A 16,508-nucleotide genomic window follows, 5' to 3' on the forward strand; every position below is an offset into this window, starting at 1 on the left:
GACTTTTCCATTTTAATTTATTTATGTTTATACAGGAAAATATCAAAAGATTAAAATCGGTTACGGTTTGGTGCAGAGATTAATCAAATGTTGATCTGGAAATGTAAAAATATATATACATATTTTTTATTTAATTTTTTTTGAATCAACAAAAGATAATTGCGCTTCTATAAATGAAATCACAGTGTCTTAACACATTTTTCACATTTTATACTTATGAATTTAACATAATAGTCCTTTCATGCAAATATCACTTTTATTACATAAGCGATGCTTAAGCTGTCTCCTTTATCCCCATTTATTTTCTACCTGGATTTTAACGCATCATATTTTAACTGATTTAACTCATGCACTGCTGTTGTTTTTTGTATTGTGTGTTAATGTATGTGCTCGTATGTGGCCTTTACAATATCTGAATCTGAATCTGCAGGTTTGAATTTTGAGCTGTAAAAATGGCAAATCAAATCCTGTTGCCTCTGCTGCTTCTGGTGATGATGATAAGTGAGTATTTGATTCAATCAAATAATCTTTCATTTATTTTAATGCATATATAGACTCATTAACTGACCTTTTTTTTTATGTCAATTTGTTTTAATAGGGACGGCGGCACCTCAGGGTAAGTTGAAGCTTCTATTGTTAAAGGTGAAGTAAGTAGTTTATAGTGCCATCTAGATGAGAGGCTGAAATTTACAACAAATAACTCCCTTCCCTGAGCGCTACGGTGTCCTCAGCAGGTCAAATGTCGTCCTCGTCGTCTTTCTCCGTGTCAGCAGATGAGGTTCGTGAGGCGAGGGAGAGGGCGAGCTACCGCGGCCGTAGCAGACGAAGCGGAGAGAGTGGAGGCGGGACTTCAGCTACAATTAAAGAGACGCTTGATTTGTTCTCTCGTGTTTGTCCTTACAGGCTCCCGTAGAAACATGGCGTCTCGCTGCTAACAGTGGCAATGCAACCGCGGCCCGCGACCATGTTATTTTACATGACTTTTTGAAACACTACGAAAATGAAACAAAAACTATTATACAGCGACTAGACAATGCAGGAGCACATAATATGTATACAAACGTGGATTTTGGGTCATATAAACCCATAAATACTACACAGTGTCCCTTTAAATTCACTAACCAATCACAGAATAAGGTAAATGATCAGAAGCTCAAAGCAGGTGTAACCGCAGGCTTTTACTCATAACCACAGAATTACAACTAATCCCACTGTTTTTCATGTTTGACAGTTAGAATGAGTAGCATTAATGCATCCTCAGCTGCAGCGTATGAAAACGTTTCAAAACAGACCAAAAAGTGCACTTATGGTTTAGTTTCCACTCCCTGCTGACACACATGTAACATTAATCCCAGGCGAGGCCCATTGTTGTGGTTTGAGATGCCACACTTTGACACCTCAGGCGACTACCTGCTTGTTTGACTGCGAGCCAAATGGTAAAGCGATACTATGCGTGACGTCGCCAGACTGCCGGCCACTGATTGGTCAGAGGAAGAGACGTCCGACACAAGAATCAAGCCAAACAATGCCGAACTGAAGATCAGTTAAAAAGACTTAACAATCCTCCAACAATTACCAGGGTCTAACATCTCAATATTTAACAGAGGAGTCTGGTGTATTTAGCGACAGCACTGCAGATCGCAATTGCAACCGGCGACCGGCATCACAATCCCCACTGCTGTATTTCATGTATGGAGGAAGTACTGAACAAATACATTTAATTCATTGGCATTTTTAAAGGCAGATGAGTGTCGGGATCTTTTGTCTTGGCATTTGAACCAAATGCAGGTTTTCAAATCAAAGATGAGCTTTTCCTGCAGTCCACAAAAACACTTTTTTTTATGTACTTTTCTTTGGTTCTTCTAGGGCCCCTCTACCAAGTCACTGGTACATTAAGCTCTCGATCAGACGATGGAAGTTCACCTCGAATTGTCCTGCAGCGACCCTTTCTCTACTTCGGACGGACGTATAATCAGATCTATGTATGTAAACATTCATTATCTCTCAAAGGCATTTTGAAATTTTAATACAGTTTTTTTTGGTGAAATCATATTTTTATCTACTTGATGAAAAACACATATGTGATATTTAAGCAGTATGTTAGTATGTTGTTTTTACATTCATGTCATATTTTGCTTGTTCAGTGTTGTCCTTTCATATACTGCATTTTAAAGGTTATTTGTCTCAGTTAAAGGTCTGCTGAGTGAAAAACCACTACCAAGAGCGTCTCTCTTTCTCTCATAATTCACCCAGAAAATATCCAGTAATCTTTTATTTACGTATTTACGTAAAATCACAATGTCACAGACGTGACAAACTCACAGACAAGAACAACCGCCTCTGTAGTAGGCTGTATTGCTTCAGGTACCTGTGATATTAGAAATACTGTTCTACTGTACTCTATATACCAGGGTATGTGATGGGAATGGAACTAAGGAATTTTGATCAGAGTGCATAGAGAATGAAGCAAATACAAATTGAAATAATAATAATAAGTCACCTGGGGCCTCATGTACAAAGACTTGCGTGGATTTCCTACTAAATCTTGGCGTACGCCAAAACCCAGAAACTGTCGTACGCTCAAATAAATTCAGATGTATCAAAGTGTGCGTACGCATGGATCCAAGCACGTTTCCTTTGTACATCCCAAATCAACATGGAATTCAGCGCACATGCAGAGGTGCCAAACTCCTCCCTGTCCACACAATTTAAATAGGCCCTGCGATTCACCTCTTTGATCAAATAACGCACTGAACAAAGAAAAGTAAAGGAATTTCACACAGTCTGAGCAAGAGATTCTAGTGAATGAATGAAAACGCGCAGGAAGATTTTGTTTGACACCCTGTCAACAGGTATAAATATGACAAAAAAGACGTGAGTGGGAGTGTGTTTGAGTCTGTGGGATCAGAGCAGCGCACACACACACGCACGCACACACACACACACTCACAATACACATCGCTCGTGCGTTAAGATGGCAGGACATTAAACACTTTGACTCATGTTAAATTTTTTTTAAATTATTTCTCACAATTAAAGAATGCAGAAGTCACCACGGCTGACATTTGCAACTTTACGCCCGCTTTTACTGACATGAATACTGAACACAGAGAGACAATCAGGGGCTTGTTAGAAAGCTCTGTAGCTCTAATTTCACCAGCAGAAAAAAGCAAAGTAAACCAAAAACATGATATGTGAATGCGCACATGCCCAAATGTGCATGGCGCTGGTTTTCATCATACGGGACAATTAAAATAATAAACTATTTACTCACCCAGAAGCCACCCATCGCGCACTGTTCCAGCCTCCAGCCTGTTCAATTTGTGCATCACATATGATTTGAACATTGATGGAATGAAAATGTTTCCTATTAACGTAAACACATTCTGTGACGGCGCTTTTATAACGATGTGTGTGCAGTCAATAGCTCCGATTACATTAGGGAAACCGGCTCTCGCTGAAAATTGCGCTTTAATGTTGGCCTGTTCAACAGCATTGTATGGGAGTGTGATGTACCTGGATGACATTCGGATGATTCCATCCCACACAACTGGCATGGCTCGGCTTAGGGTTGACTGGCTCACTCCTGACCGCTTATCATTGTTTGCAAGTAAATCCTCGCCTTCCCTAAATACTCGCTCACGTCAGATTGTTCATAAATGTGTCTCTGATGTGCACATGATGACTACATGTTTTCACATTATTAACAGTTTCCCAGCATCACCACTAAGTGTCGCCAAAGGAACAATAGTTGGAGAAACGGGCGTACGCCAGCCATGAAGTTGGCGTGGGCACCGCACATTTCCACGGTCATTTCACGTTTCATACACCTGAACGTGAGCGTGGAAAAGGACGTACGCCACGTTTTTGTGCGTACGCAACCTTCATACATGAGGCCCCTTATCTCTCGCTCCATCTTAATCTAATTTTGTTATACCAGAAAAGACCAAAGCTGACTTTGCTTGACCTTTTTACACCACTGTAATCTTTGAGTCACAATCACATTATGAATGGAGTCTATCGTTGATAGAACATGAGCTAAAGGAAAAAAACAGTTTTTCCTCCTTGCTGTCAGACTGCGGGTAAAGTAAATACATGTAGATGAAACTTCATACACATTCCAGAAGCAACATTCTGGGAAAACAGCAATGTTTTGATGATTTGAACATGTAAAGCTTTTCAAGTAGTGATCTTAATTAAGAGAAGGGACCTTATTATTTGCACAATATGTCTCCTTTTTCTCCTTTAAAGGTGCATTTGTAAAATAAATCTAAAGCAACTGGCCATAACATCCTCCTAATATGTCACAGAGACTCAGGAATAATGTTCATATAACAAACTGAACTCACCAACAACAACAGTACAGACAAAATATTTGCATTAAAGAAAATCTTTTGCAGACTGCAAATCATGTTTATGTTTTGAAATCATGTTTTGTCATGTGGCGCCACCTACCGCCGTCTACCAATCATTGCACTCAGTAGAGTCTCAGCTGCCGAGCAACCACGGGTTTCCAGTTACGTCGTTACGTGAGCTGCAATGGCGGAGAAAACTAAACCTAAAAGACCTCAGTATTTTGAATTTGAGTGTAGTAACTGGTCTTGGCCACATTCTTACATATGGCGCCTTTAAGTATTGATATCTGATGACATGATGAGGCTTTAGTTTAGCAATGTGCACTTTGTATTCATGTCAAAACTGTGTGTTTCATAGGTGAACCATAATGGACACCTGACCTTTAACAGTTCATACAGCAGCCTATCACCACAGCGGTTTCCAATTCATGGAACAAGAGACATCATTGCTCCCATGTGGACAGATTTGGACAACTCGGCTACCGGTCATATCTTCTACTTTCAAACCACATCCGGCGGCGTCACCCAACAAGCTACACGAGACATTAACACCTATTTCCCAGGACTGTCTTTTACTGCCCAATGGGTCTTTATTGCAACATGGTATCAAGTGGCCTATTTTGCAAGTGCTGGCACAGTAAGTCGACTTTTTTTTTTGTACACATGTTCATAAATAATACTGCTGGGTAAGTGTATTTCAGCAATTTCTATTTGAAATATTTATTTTAGCAAGCAACAGCCCAAGCAGTCCTCATCTCTGGTGGCAGCAGCTCATTTATGTTTATAAACTATGGGCCGATAGCTTCCACAACACGCAATATACTGGTGAGAGCTTAAAAAACTATTACAAGTACATTGTCATATTGCTTCCTTTGGTAATGTGAAAAAAAGGAAAAAGGTTACATTTCATCAAATCTCTCTATTTGCAGGGTGGATATGACACAATACATTCTTCACACCATTTTACCATCAATGGATCATTCACTTCACGTGCATCAGACCCAAATTCACTTTTCCGCTTACAAAGCAACGTTAATGTACCTGGACGCTGGGCCTTCCAATTAGACCATGGTGCAAGAGGATGCGCATTTGAAGGTATGATCTAAAGATTAGATCAAACTGGTACTAACCCTTACCTCTTTTACACAAGGGGGCTCATGATGACAAAACATAACCACTCCATCTAAAGAGTCAGAAACATCTCAACACAGATGTTTTCTGTAGCCTCTGAAAACTAATTTTAATCTATCTAAAAGTAACTTTGAATATCAAATGGTGAGGACATCTTCCTTTGGTCACCGATTTACTCTTTGCATAAGACGAGGAGAAAGAATATCTTGGAGTGGGTACTGCAGGTGTTTTCTAATTCCAAAAGATGGCAGTAAGGCAACATCATGAACACAAGCTACAGTTAAACCCATAGAAGAAGAAACGAAGAAGAGCAATGCTGTGCCACAGAACAAAATACATTTTGTCTGCAGTTCAAAGTTCTTCTTCCAATGATGATGATGATAATAACAACAATTAAATCTCAGTTTGATTTTCTTTATCTTTTTTAACACAGTACTTCTTGTCCTCTCATCCGTCTTCATTCTTATACAATATAATAAGCCTTTTTTTGTCATTATACAAGACAACAATAACAATAATGATGGCAGCATATACTGAGTAACCCCCGTCCCCCCTTGGTTAAACATGAAAGTCTTTCAAATAACTTTTTTTTTTTCTTTAAAGGTGAACCATTGCAGGTCGGAGACTCATTCTGGACTGACAGATCCTGTGCACTGAGGTGCACCTGTACCTCAGCTGGCCTGCAGTGTTCCAGACAACCCTGCGGCTTTTCCCAAATCTGCCGACCGGCTTCATACAAGTTTGCCTGCAGGACAGTGCAGAGACGCACCTGCACCATCAGTGGTGATCCTCATTACATCACTTATGATGGGACCTTGTTTCATTTCCAGGGGACATGCACATATGTTCTCTCAGAACAATGTGGTCGTAACTTGCCCTACTTTCGAGTGGAGGGAAAAAATGAGCACTGGGGAAGCACACGGGTCTCTTGGACAAAACTGGTTCGAGTGTTTGTTCACAATCAAACTATTGAGCTTGTCAAAGGGCACCGTGGGAGGGCTAAGGTTAGCATATGACTATCTTTCTTGTTGCAGTGTTTTTGTTTGGGTCTTTTTTTACGCTGATTTCCTTGTCTGTGTCTGCGTTGACAGGTCAATGGAAACTTTGTTTCCACTCCATTCTCCCTAAACAATGGCACGATCGATGTTTATCAGTCAGGATTTTCTGTGGTCATCAGCGCAGACTTTGGCTTGGAGGTGTCTTACGATGCATATCATTATGTCAGAATCAGCGTGCCATACAGTTACCAAAATGCTACCTGCGGCCTTTGTGGAACCTTCACCAACAACCGGAGTGATGATTTCAGAAGTCGCAGTGGAGAAATCGAGACCTCCGATGTGGTTTTTGCCAACAGCTGGCGAGCACCAGGAGATACTGAGGTTGGCTGTGAGGTCGGATGCAGAGGTCTGGACTGTGCTTCCTGTACTGCACAGCAGACAGCTTTATACAACGATGCAAATCATTGTGGTATCCTGCGAAGCCCTTCTGGACCATTTGCTGCTTGCAGACGAACCCTTTCACCAGAGCAGGCCGTCCAGAGTTGTGTGTATGATCTGTGTGTAGGAGGAGGATACCAGCCCATTCTATGTCAAGCCCTTCACGTTTTTGCAAGTCAGTGTCAGCGGAATGGTATCCAGTTGCCGAGCTGGAGGAGACAAGGCTTCTGTGGTATGTTGGTCAATCATTTAACATCATTTCAAAATACATTGTTAATAATTCCTTGTAGTCAATGTTATTTTATCATTATTTTTTTTTTGTATAGAAATCCCCTGCCCAGCCAACAGCCATTTTGAGCCCCAAGGAACAGGATGTCCAGCTACGTGTGTCAACCCCAATTCCACCCACAATTGCCCTCTCCCTGCCCAGGAGAGCTGCATCTGCAATTCAGGCTACATCCTTAGTGCTGGGGTCTGTGTCCCTCATGCCGATTGTGGCTGCAACTTTGAGGGTCAATACTACAGCTCTGGAGAAACCGTGATCCTAGGTGATGACTGTGGGAGACGTTGCAGCTGCCGGATAGGCACCATGACCTGTAGCTCGCATAGTTGTAGTCCACTTGAATCGTGTAGGGTGGAGGAAGGAGAAAGAGGATGTAGACCTAACAGCTATGCAACATGCTGGATAAGAGGCCCAGGGTCATATCAAACATTTGATGGACTGACATATCAGTATCCTGGAGCATGTCGCCTGACTCTTGCCAAAGCAATGGGCTTGTTAAATCACCCTCACTTCATGGTAACAGCAGAAAAAGTGCCCAGAGGCCATCACAGTTTTGCCAGGTTACTCAAGTTTGAGGCAGAGGGAACACAAATCTCCATTGACATGGCAAGTCAAAGCACAGTTCTGGTAAGAAACAAAAATATTTTACATTTTAAGCTTATAAAAATGAATGTCACACAATGATCAGGGATATGGTTTTTGTTTTTGCCAAAACATTGTTGATTATCTGAGTCCTAATTTTAAAATGATCCCATAGGTTGACAGTCAGCTGATCAAACTACCTTTCAACTTAGCATCAAACCGTATCCAAATCTACCACAGCAGCATCTACAGTATTATCATCCGCACCTCCTTTGGTGTGACTGTGCAGACAGTCTGGCCTCACTTTGTGCGCATCACTGCACCTGGCGTCTACAATGGTTCACTTGGGGGACTCTGTGGCAACTACAACGGTCACTCATACGATGACTTCCGCACACCCAATGGCGCTCTGGTCAACAGCTCTCAGGCCTTTGGAGACAGCTGGCGAGATGGTTCCCTTTCTGCACACTGTGTAGAAAGTGTACATGATAATTCCAGGACAAATTTCACATCTCATGAGTACTGTGGCATTATTGGCTCAAGAAATGGGCCGTTTACCCAGTGTTGGCCCATGGTAGACCCACAGCAGTATATGGAAGTGTGCACGGAGACCCTTACAGCCACTAGAGATCCAGTGTCAGCCAGATGTGAGGTCCTACGAGACTATGCACTCATGTGTCAACAGAAGGGTGTAACCTTGCCGGACTGGAGGAATGTAACTGGCTGTGGTAAGCACCTTTTCTTCTGTTAAATAACCTTTGGACATTGTTAAAAATACATGTGGTGACCTATTCTTTTTTACCCGTTTTTTTTCCAGGACAAACTTGCCCTCCAAACAGCCACTATGAACTTTGTGAAACTCCTTGTCCCTCCACCTGCCCCAGCCTCTTTTTCCCCTTCACCTGTGACACTGTGTGCCAGGAGGGATGCCAGTGTGATAGTGGTTTTATCCTCAATGGCAACCAGTGTGTGCCGCCAACATCTTGCGGATGCTATCACAATGGACGTTATCGTCAAAGTGGTGAACAGTTCTGGGACGGCGAGGAATGTCAGAGATTCTGTAACTGTAATGGCACAACTGGGATAGTGCGCTGCACTCCAAGTTCCTGTGGTCCCCAAGAGTCTTGCCGTGTGGTGGGGGGTGACTTCGGTTGCCATTCCAATCCTCATGGTTCCTGCTCTGCTTCTGGAGACCCCCACTACCTTACATTTGATAATAAGCCCTATGACTTCCAAGGAACCTGCCGCTATGTTCTAGCAACCCTCTGCAATGACACAGGCAGACTTCAACAATTTTCAGTGGAAGCCAAGAATGAAGCATGGAACGGATTGTCAGTTTCAGTTACAGCAGAGGTTTTTGTCAATGTGATGGGCTACCGCGTGCACATGTCTAGGGAGAGGAGAGGTATTGTCGAGGTGAGTAAAACCCAGGCTAAAATCTTTGTCACCTAGAGTACTTCATCTTGAGGATTATTATGCTGAAAGCATATTCCTATTACAATTTTGTGTTTCTAATGTTTTAGATAAATGGAATTTATGCAAATCTACCAGTTCTCCTGAGTGGAAACGTGTCCGTCTTTGCAAGTGGATTTCGTACATTTATCAATGCTGATTTTGGCCTCAGTGTCACATACGATGGATCCAGTAGGGTGTCCGTATCGGTGCCACCAAATTACAGGTATGTGCAGTCCACCACAGCTCAAATCACTCAAGAAATGTGCTTCTCTAAGCTCTGATGATGTCCTGAGAAGGATTTCTACCCAGTTTTATATTGCAATCTTACTGCCGAGTTAACCAACCTGCCCTCCAACTGAAATGGAACTATGGGTTGTTTTGGCCAAACCCTGAATATGGCCCGTTGGTATGAATTTAGTGTATTTTTGAGGTTAGGGCTAAAAGAAAATAGCCAATTCTGTTGCACAAACCCAAAGGAAAGAAGTAATTTAAATCACAATTATTTTAAATTCTTAAGATGTTAATTTGTAATAATATTTTAATTCATTAATTTGTCATTGATAAATATTTGTATTATAGAGGACACACATGTGGACTGTGTGGGAACTTCAATGGAAACTCGAATGATGACTTCCGCACCCCATCTGGCTCAATTGTCACCACTCCAGATGCATTTGGAACAGCTTGGAAGGTAGCAAGTAACTACACCTGTAGTGACGGCTGTGGTTCTTCATGCCCTCGGTGCACCAATGATCTCCCCGCTAGAATTCAGTGTGAAGTGATTAAAGCCACAAACGGCCCCTTCAGCTTCTGCCACGATGAGGTGGAACCAACACCATATTTCAACGACTGCGTGTTTGACATTTGCGTGTCGGGAAATCGGGGCAACGATCTTCTGTGCAGGGCCATTGAATCATATGTCAGTGCCTGTCAGTCGGCCAATGTTCGAATCTACCCTTGGAGACAGAACACTTCATGCAGTAAGTCAGCGAGGCAATGCACCAGTGAAATATTTAGTTCAAAATAATCACAGAAATATACCAATTCCCTTGAAGGGCTGCTTACATCAATCTTAATGGTACCATTTCCTTTCTGTGTTATTAAGGCCTTAGCTGTCCAACCAACAGTCATTATGAGCTGTGTGGCACTGACTGTGGCCACACCTGTGCCAGCAGTGTTGATGCCACCTGTGAGCAGGTTTGCGCTGAGGGTTGCTTCTGTGATGAGGGCTTCCTCAGGAGTGGAACGATGTGTGTCCCTGTGGAACGCTGTGGCTGCCAATATGATGGCTTCTACTACAATGTAAGTCATAACTGTAATAAGAATTAAACACAAGATTTACATTCTGAAATTGACTAGAAAGCGATGAATGTTGCACTTCTTCTAAACAGCAATTTTCATTGTATTTGTATCGGATGCTCAATTTCCCACCCGTTGCAGGCTGGCGAGTCGTTTTGGACACAGGGTTGCGCCGAGCATTGTGAATGTCACGCCCCCAATGACCTGCGCTGCTCCTCCGAATCTTGCACCCCTGCACAAGAGTGCACCATCAGAGAGGGCAATCTGGGCTGCTTTGATGCAATGACTACTTGCACTGTATGGGGGGACCCACACTATGTCACCTACGATGGAGCACTGGCTCATTTCCATGGCACATGCACTTACGTCATCACTGAGAGCCATGGGACTAGCAACAGGCAGTTTAAGGTCGCAGCCACCAACAAGCACCGCGGCAACAACCATGTGTCGTTTGTATCAGCAGTGGATATATATCTCTCAAATCAAACAGATACTGTGTACGTAAGGATTGGATCCAACAGAATAGTAACAGTAAGTCCGAACAGAAGAATAGAATTTTGTAAACATTGGTAGAAATTCCTCTTCCCTTTGTTGATTTGTGTCTGTCTCTATTATCTCATTCCTCCAGGTAAATGGAAGTGAAGTAGCTCTTCCCACAAATGTAGGAAACTTTGCACAGGTTTTGAGGCAGGGAAGCTACATAGTGGTCGATGCCGATGACTTGGTCGTCCAATTTGATGGCACAAGTACCTTACTGGTCAGAGTGAGCCAAATTCATCGAAACAGAGTCTCTGGGATGTGTGGAAATTTCAACAATAATGCTGCAGATGACAAAGTCTTGCCAAATGGGACTCTGGCAGGAAACGATTATGAGTTTGGGCACAGCTGGAAGACATCCACAAGCAAACAAGGGTGAGCTGCTATGAAAGAAAATGGTGTATGATTATAATGTCATTGTCAGTTGAAAACTTTGCAGTTCATTGAGTAAATATCCAACTATCCACGATCAGCCATGCCCAAAAGGCAAATTACAGGAAAGTACGCCGTGGCAAAGTTAACAAAGACATCGAGTGATACATGGATAATGTCTTTTCCAGATGCGGATTGACTGATCAACGGAATGATAATGGGCTGGACAACTGCATCTATATTGAAGAATACACTGCACTCTGCAGTGTCATCACAAACACAACAGGCCCATTCAGCGCCTGCCACCTGCACTCTAACGCACAACCATTTTTCACTTCCTGTGTCTATGATCTCTGCCTCTACACTCCGGCCAATGGCATGCTGTGTAGTGCCATCTCATCCTACGAGAGAACCTGTTCAGTTTTGGGTTTGGACATCCCCGAGTGGCGCTCGGCTTTGCACTGTGGTACGTTTTTACTTGGCTAATCATAAAAAAAAACGATAAACAAAACGAATAAATGCATTTATAGATGTTCTAACAGATGCTCTGCTATTTCCACAGCTGAGTCAGACCCGTGTGAAAACCTGAACTGCACAGAGTATGAGTGGTGTGGCGAGAGGGACGGTGTGCATGGCTGCTTCTGTGATGAACACCACCATCGGGCCAACAATGAGAGCTATGGTGAGGCCAGGTCCACTTAAACTCTGTTTTCTAGATCATATCTCGATCTCATAGTTCGCCAGTCCATCACAGGGCCACATATAGAGACAAACAACCATTCACTCACACTCTCACACTTACGGTCAATTTAGAGTGACCAATTCACCTGATCCCCATATCGCATGTTTTTGGACTGAAGTTGTTCCAAATGGGGCTGGAACCCAGTGCTAACCACTACACCAACTGTGGGCCCTAGAACATTTTATACACTGTAAATAAAAAAAAAAATTATAGCATTTCGTTGTTTCAGTTTTACACAATTATCATTTTTTCCTTCGTTCAATTGTTTATCGTTCATTTGTTTTAATCTGTACAAAAAAAACGATTAGCTTCACCTGTTTCAAAGACCAGTAAGCGCCACTGGGACAGAGTTAGTAATCAAAAAGAAACAAAAGAGATGAAAACAAATCAGGGCTGTAGGATATATAATAAAGTAAGGGGAAAACATGTACACACAGAACAGAAAGAATAAAAAATGGACAGACTGAACCGAAGTAAAACCGAACCGGACGTAACAGACGAAGCAAGACAGAAACTGGGCTGCAGAGACTCAATACACTTGGGAGATGGGGATAATTGGAGTGGAAAAAAATGCAGAGTTAAAAGTTGGACAAGCAATTATACATGATGTAAAGATAATGTAGCTCTGGAGAAACAATGTTGAAACAATTTGAACATGGCCATAAGCTGAGGTGTTGGTCCTTTTGCTCTGCTTTTGAAATGACACACACAAACACCAGGCATAAGCCCATGGCTTATATAAAATATGCATTTCTGCTTTATTTCTCCTTTTTCATAGACTCTTCAATCACTTGTGTCAGTAGCACAGGCACCATGTCTGTGTCCAGATGCCAGCTGTTTGAGGCTGGCTTCCACTCCAGTGCACTCCATCTCCAAGAACCCTCCTGCGCAGGTTCTGTCGAGGACGGACGACTGGTGTTCCACTTTAACAACGACGAGGAGCTGTGTGGGACGGTTCTCAAGGTACAGTGCGTCCACGCGGTTACGTCATCGGTATAATAGATTGCATGCGACTTACGCCGCGTTGTCTTTTCAATTTAAAGAGCAACGGAACCCATTTCGTGTACGAGAACGTCATCCAGGGTGACGTGGATCCTCACGATGGTCTGATCAGCCGCCAAAGGAATATCCATCTCCGTTTCTGCTGTGAATATCCTCTGTATCAGGCCCTGTCCATGTCTGTGGGCATCAATCCTGTAGAAAGGTGACACTATCATCTCCTTGAATATAACAATTTCATAACTCAGTGTTTTTTCATATTAAGCATTTGTCCACAGTTAACTGTCGAGTCCCTACATCTGCATATTAGACTTTATTAGACAATTATTGACTGCTAACTGCTAACTTAACATACTTACTGAAATCAACCATACAATATGCATTTAGTTCTTAAATGACAAAATAATATTGTATTTTCACATGAATTCACATGAATTGTTTCTTCTTAAACGTAAATCACATTTACCTGAATGTTGTTTCTTCGTAGTATTGTGAGCAAGATGCTTCCAGCTGGCATGGGACGCTATCAAGTCAGAATGATCCCCTACCGCGATGTTGGCTTTCAGTACCCACTGAGCAGCAGCAACAACATTGAAATGGAAATAGACCAAAGGTTGTACATCGAGGTGCGAACAGAAGGACTCGATGAACGCCAGATTTCTAGCATTCTGGAAAATTGCTGGGCCACGCCAGTCAACTTGGCCAACTACCCTGTTAAGTGGGATCTCATTCAGGATGAGTAAGTTAGCAACTCCACATTGAATCATGTCGATTTCCTACTACTGGATTGGTTTAACTTGTTCCACCGTCTTCTAGGTGTCCTAATCCAGCAGATGGCACAGTAGAGCTGCATCAGAACGGCGTCTCCACCGTGTCCCGTTTCTCCTTCGATATGTTTACCTTTACCAACTTCTCATCCATCTACCTGCACTGCAATGTCCAGCTTTGTCTCCTGAGACACAACAACTGCACAGCTGTACGTATCAATGCGTTTGTTGCACGAAGGGAGGAACACTTTTAAACAGGTGCATTTTAGTAACCTCTCCTGTTGTTTTCCTGCAGCACTGCTACCCGGGTCACTACAGACGTGTTGAGAGGGATGTGTCTCCTGAAGGTTTTACAAGCATCTCAGTCGGACCACTACACACGAGGAAAATCAGAGACGGTAACTGAACTGGTGCTTAACTGTCATAATGTTGTAGAAGAGACTGAGCTTTATCAGTTCATATAAAGTTCTAACCTGTGGTTCTTCTGCTGCAGACAGAACATGGGAAAAAGCAAGCCGTGCTCCAGGCCAGTTGACCCCATTGTTGACCCTGCTCATCAGTTTCCTGGTGGTCAAAGTTCTGATCTGAGAGGACAAAAGATGGTGATTACAGTTATAGTCATTGTAAGGTTCATGGTTCATTGATTTGTGTTACAAGCCATATCCATCAAAATATCAGTAACATGTATTTGTGTTGACAACTTTGCAATAGTAGGGGCACCAATATTTTGCATAATTGTTAGTAAATGAGTGGGTTTTCTTTGTTGGGATTCTTATAATCAAATCAAGTGTGTGATTACCATTAAAGTTGCAAATCAAGTTTTGTGTCAGATCTTGTTTTTCTTTTTGTTTCCTGGGAACTTTTAAATGTAGTATTAAATAATTAACTTTGTCAAAACATAAAATAAATCATAAATGTATACAGCTCTGTCTCCAAGCCATCATCATAAGAACCAAGAGATGATGGTAGTTCTGATCCATTTCATCTATCCAGGGGTTCTCAAAGTTTTGATACCTGAGGGCCAATTTAGGAACCCAACATTGGACTGAGGGCCACCAAAGTAAAAAAAAACAGAAAGAAATCCCATTTGTTATAATTTTAATGACCAGATTGCAGTTCTACAGTTTACACTTATTGGTCTGTATCCAGTAATGTCCAATAAACATTTCACTAGCTTAGTAGCTCCTGGTTTAAAACTATCAACTGTAATTCATTGCGGGCCGCCAGAAATGTTTCTGCGGGCCACCATTGGCCCCCGGGCCGCACTTTGAGAACCAATGATCTATGCTCACCAATATATGGTGTTTGTAGCATTGGAGACATCAGAGAGGTTTGAGGAACAATTTCAGTGGTACTGTTGATGAGGACACTACAGTACAATACAGAAAAGTACAGTTTATAGTATTATACAGTACAGTGTACTAGTATAGTTAGTTATGGAGGTCTACTTGCATACATTAACTTGTTTTTATGGTCAAAAACCTCCTAGTTGCCGATAGAAATCCTCTTTTCTGAGGGTTAGGGGTTCAGACTCAACTCTCACCCCCAGAAGACAGAGTGTGTTGTGATTGGCCAGCCAGCGTAGAGGGTTCCCAACTGTCTTGTGATTGGCCAATACCCGAAAGTGACATAATTAGCACACCCGCTCTCAGAACCACTCTCACATTCACACCTACGGTCAATTTAGAGTGTCCAATTTACCTAATCCCCATATTGCATGTTGCAGAACCCGGAGAACCCCCCCCCACACACACAAGGGGAGAACATGCAAACTCCATGCAGAATGACCCTTGTTCCAATCGAGGCTCGAACTGGACCTTTTTTCATTCCCCCTGATTTTGAAAAACTGGCAATTATTAAAGGTGCATTATGTAATAAATCTAAAACTGGCCATAAAATCCTCCTAATATGTCACAGAGACCCAGGAATAATGTTCATATAACAAACTGAACTCACCAACAACAGTATAGCCAAAATATTTGCATTTAAAAAAATATTTTGCAGACTGCAAATCATGTTTATGTTTTGAAATCATGTTTTGTCATGTGGCGCCACCTACCGCTGTCTACCAATCATTGCAGTCAGTAGAGTCTGAGCTGCCGAGCAACCACGGGATGCCAGTTATGGCAGGAAACGAAACCAAAAAGACCTTAGTATTTTGAATTTGAATGTAGTAAACATTTTTGACCACATTCTTACATATGGCACCTTTAAAGTTCCTGGTAATAGGAGTTCCTGTAAATGGTGGAAAAGGGTTGTATGTTTGTGTTTGATATCGATTGCTGTCGTATGATGATTATGACCATTAACTGCTCTTACATCTCAAGTGGTATAAATCAGACCGTGGTCTCTGTCTCTTTCTTCTATCGCCACCTCTTTTACCCACACTCCCCAGCTCTTTTCTGTCCGCTCAGTTTCCACCACCACTGCTCACTTGCAGACAGATCTGTAGCTCAAAACTGATGCACACTCAGACATCATTTATCACTGCTTGGTGGTTATCGAGTTCATTTCCTGTTGGAACAATTTAGAGTGAAGTGTTGATGTTAT

The 16,508-nt window shown here is 42.3% G+C and overlaps 1 protein-coding gene across 1 annotated transcript; it reads left to right on the forward strand.

Moving 5' to 3' along the window:
- Positions 1 to 452: 452 nt before the first annotated feature.
- On the forward strand, positions 453 to 14,611 carry LOC310938004 (alpha-tectorin-like; the record flags this gene model as incomplete). The annotated part of the gene is made up of 24 exons (XM_083902395.1): positions 453 to 501; positions 599 to 616; positions 1,867 to 1,982; positions 4,714 to 4,992; positions 5,085 to 5,180; positions 5,285 to 5,450; positions 6,090 to 6,490; positions 6,578 to 7,154; positions 7,249 to 7,832; positions 7,963 to 8,515; positions 8,605 to 9,203; positions 9,311 to 9,465; positions 9,822 to 10,222; positions 10,348 to 10,544; positions 10,683 to 11,072; positions 11,170 to 11,453; positions 11,639 to 11,916; positions 12,013 to 12,132; positions 12,971 to 13,155; positions 13,236 to 13,396; positions 13,679 to 13,930; positions 14,008 to 14,167; positions 14,254 to 14,356; positions 14,452 to 14,611. The coding sequence occupies 24 exons, from the start codon at positions 453 to 455 to the stop codon at positions 14,544 to 14,546; spliced, it is 6,219 nt and encodes a 2,072-aa protein (XP_083758521.1). The 3' UTR covers positions 14,547 to 14,611.
- Positions 14,612 to 16,508: the final 1,897 nt, after the last annotated feature.

This window comes from Microchirus variegatus, assembly GCF_963457635.1.
Source record: "Microchirus variegatus genome assembly, chromosome: 16".
In the NCBI taxonomy this organism is placed as follows: domain Eukaryota; kingdom Metazoa; phylum Chordata; class Actinopteri; order Pleuronectiformes; family Soleidae; genus Microchirus; species Microchirus variegatus.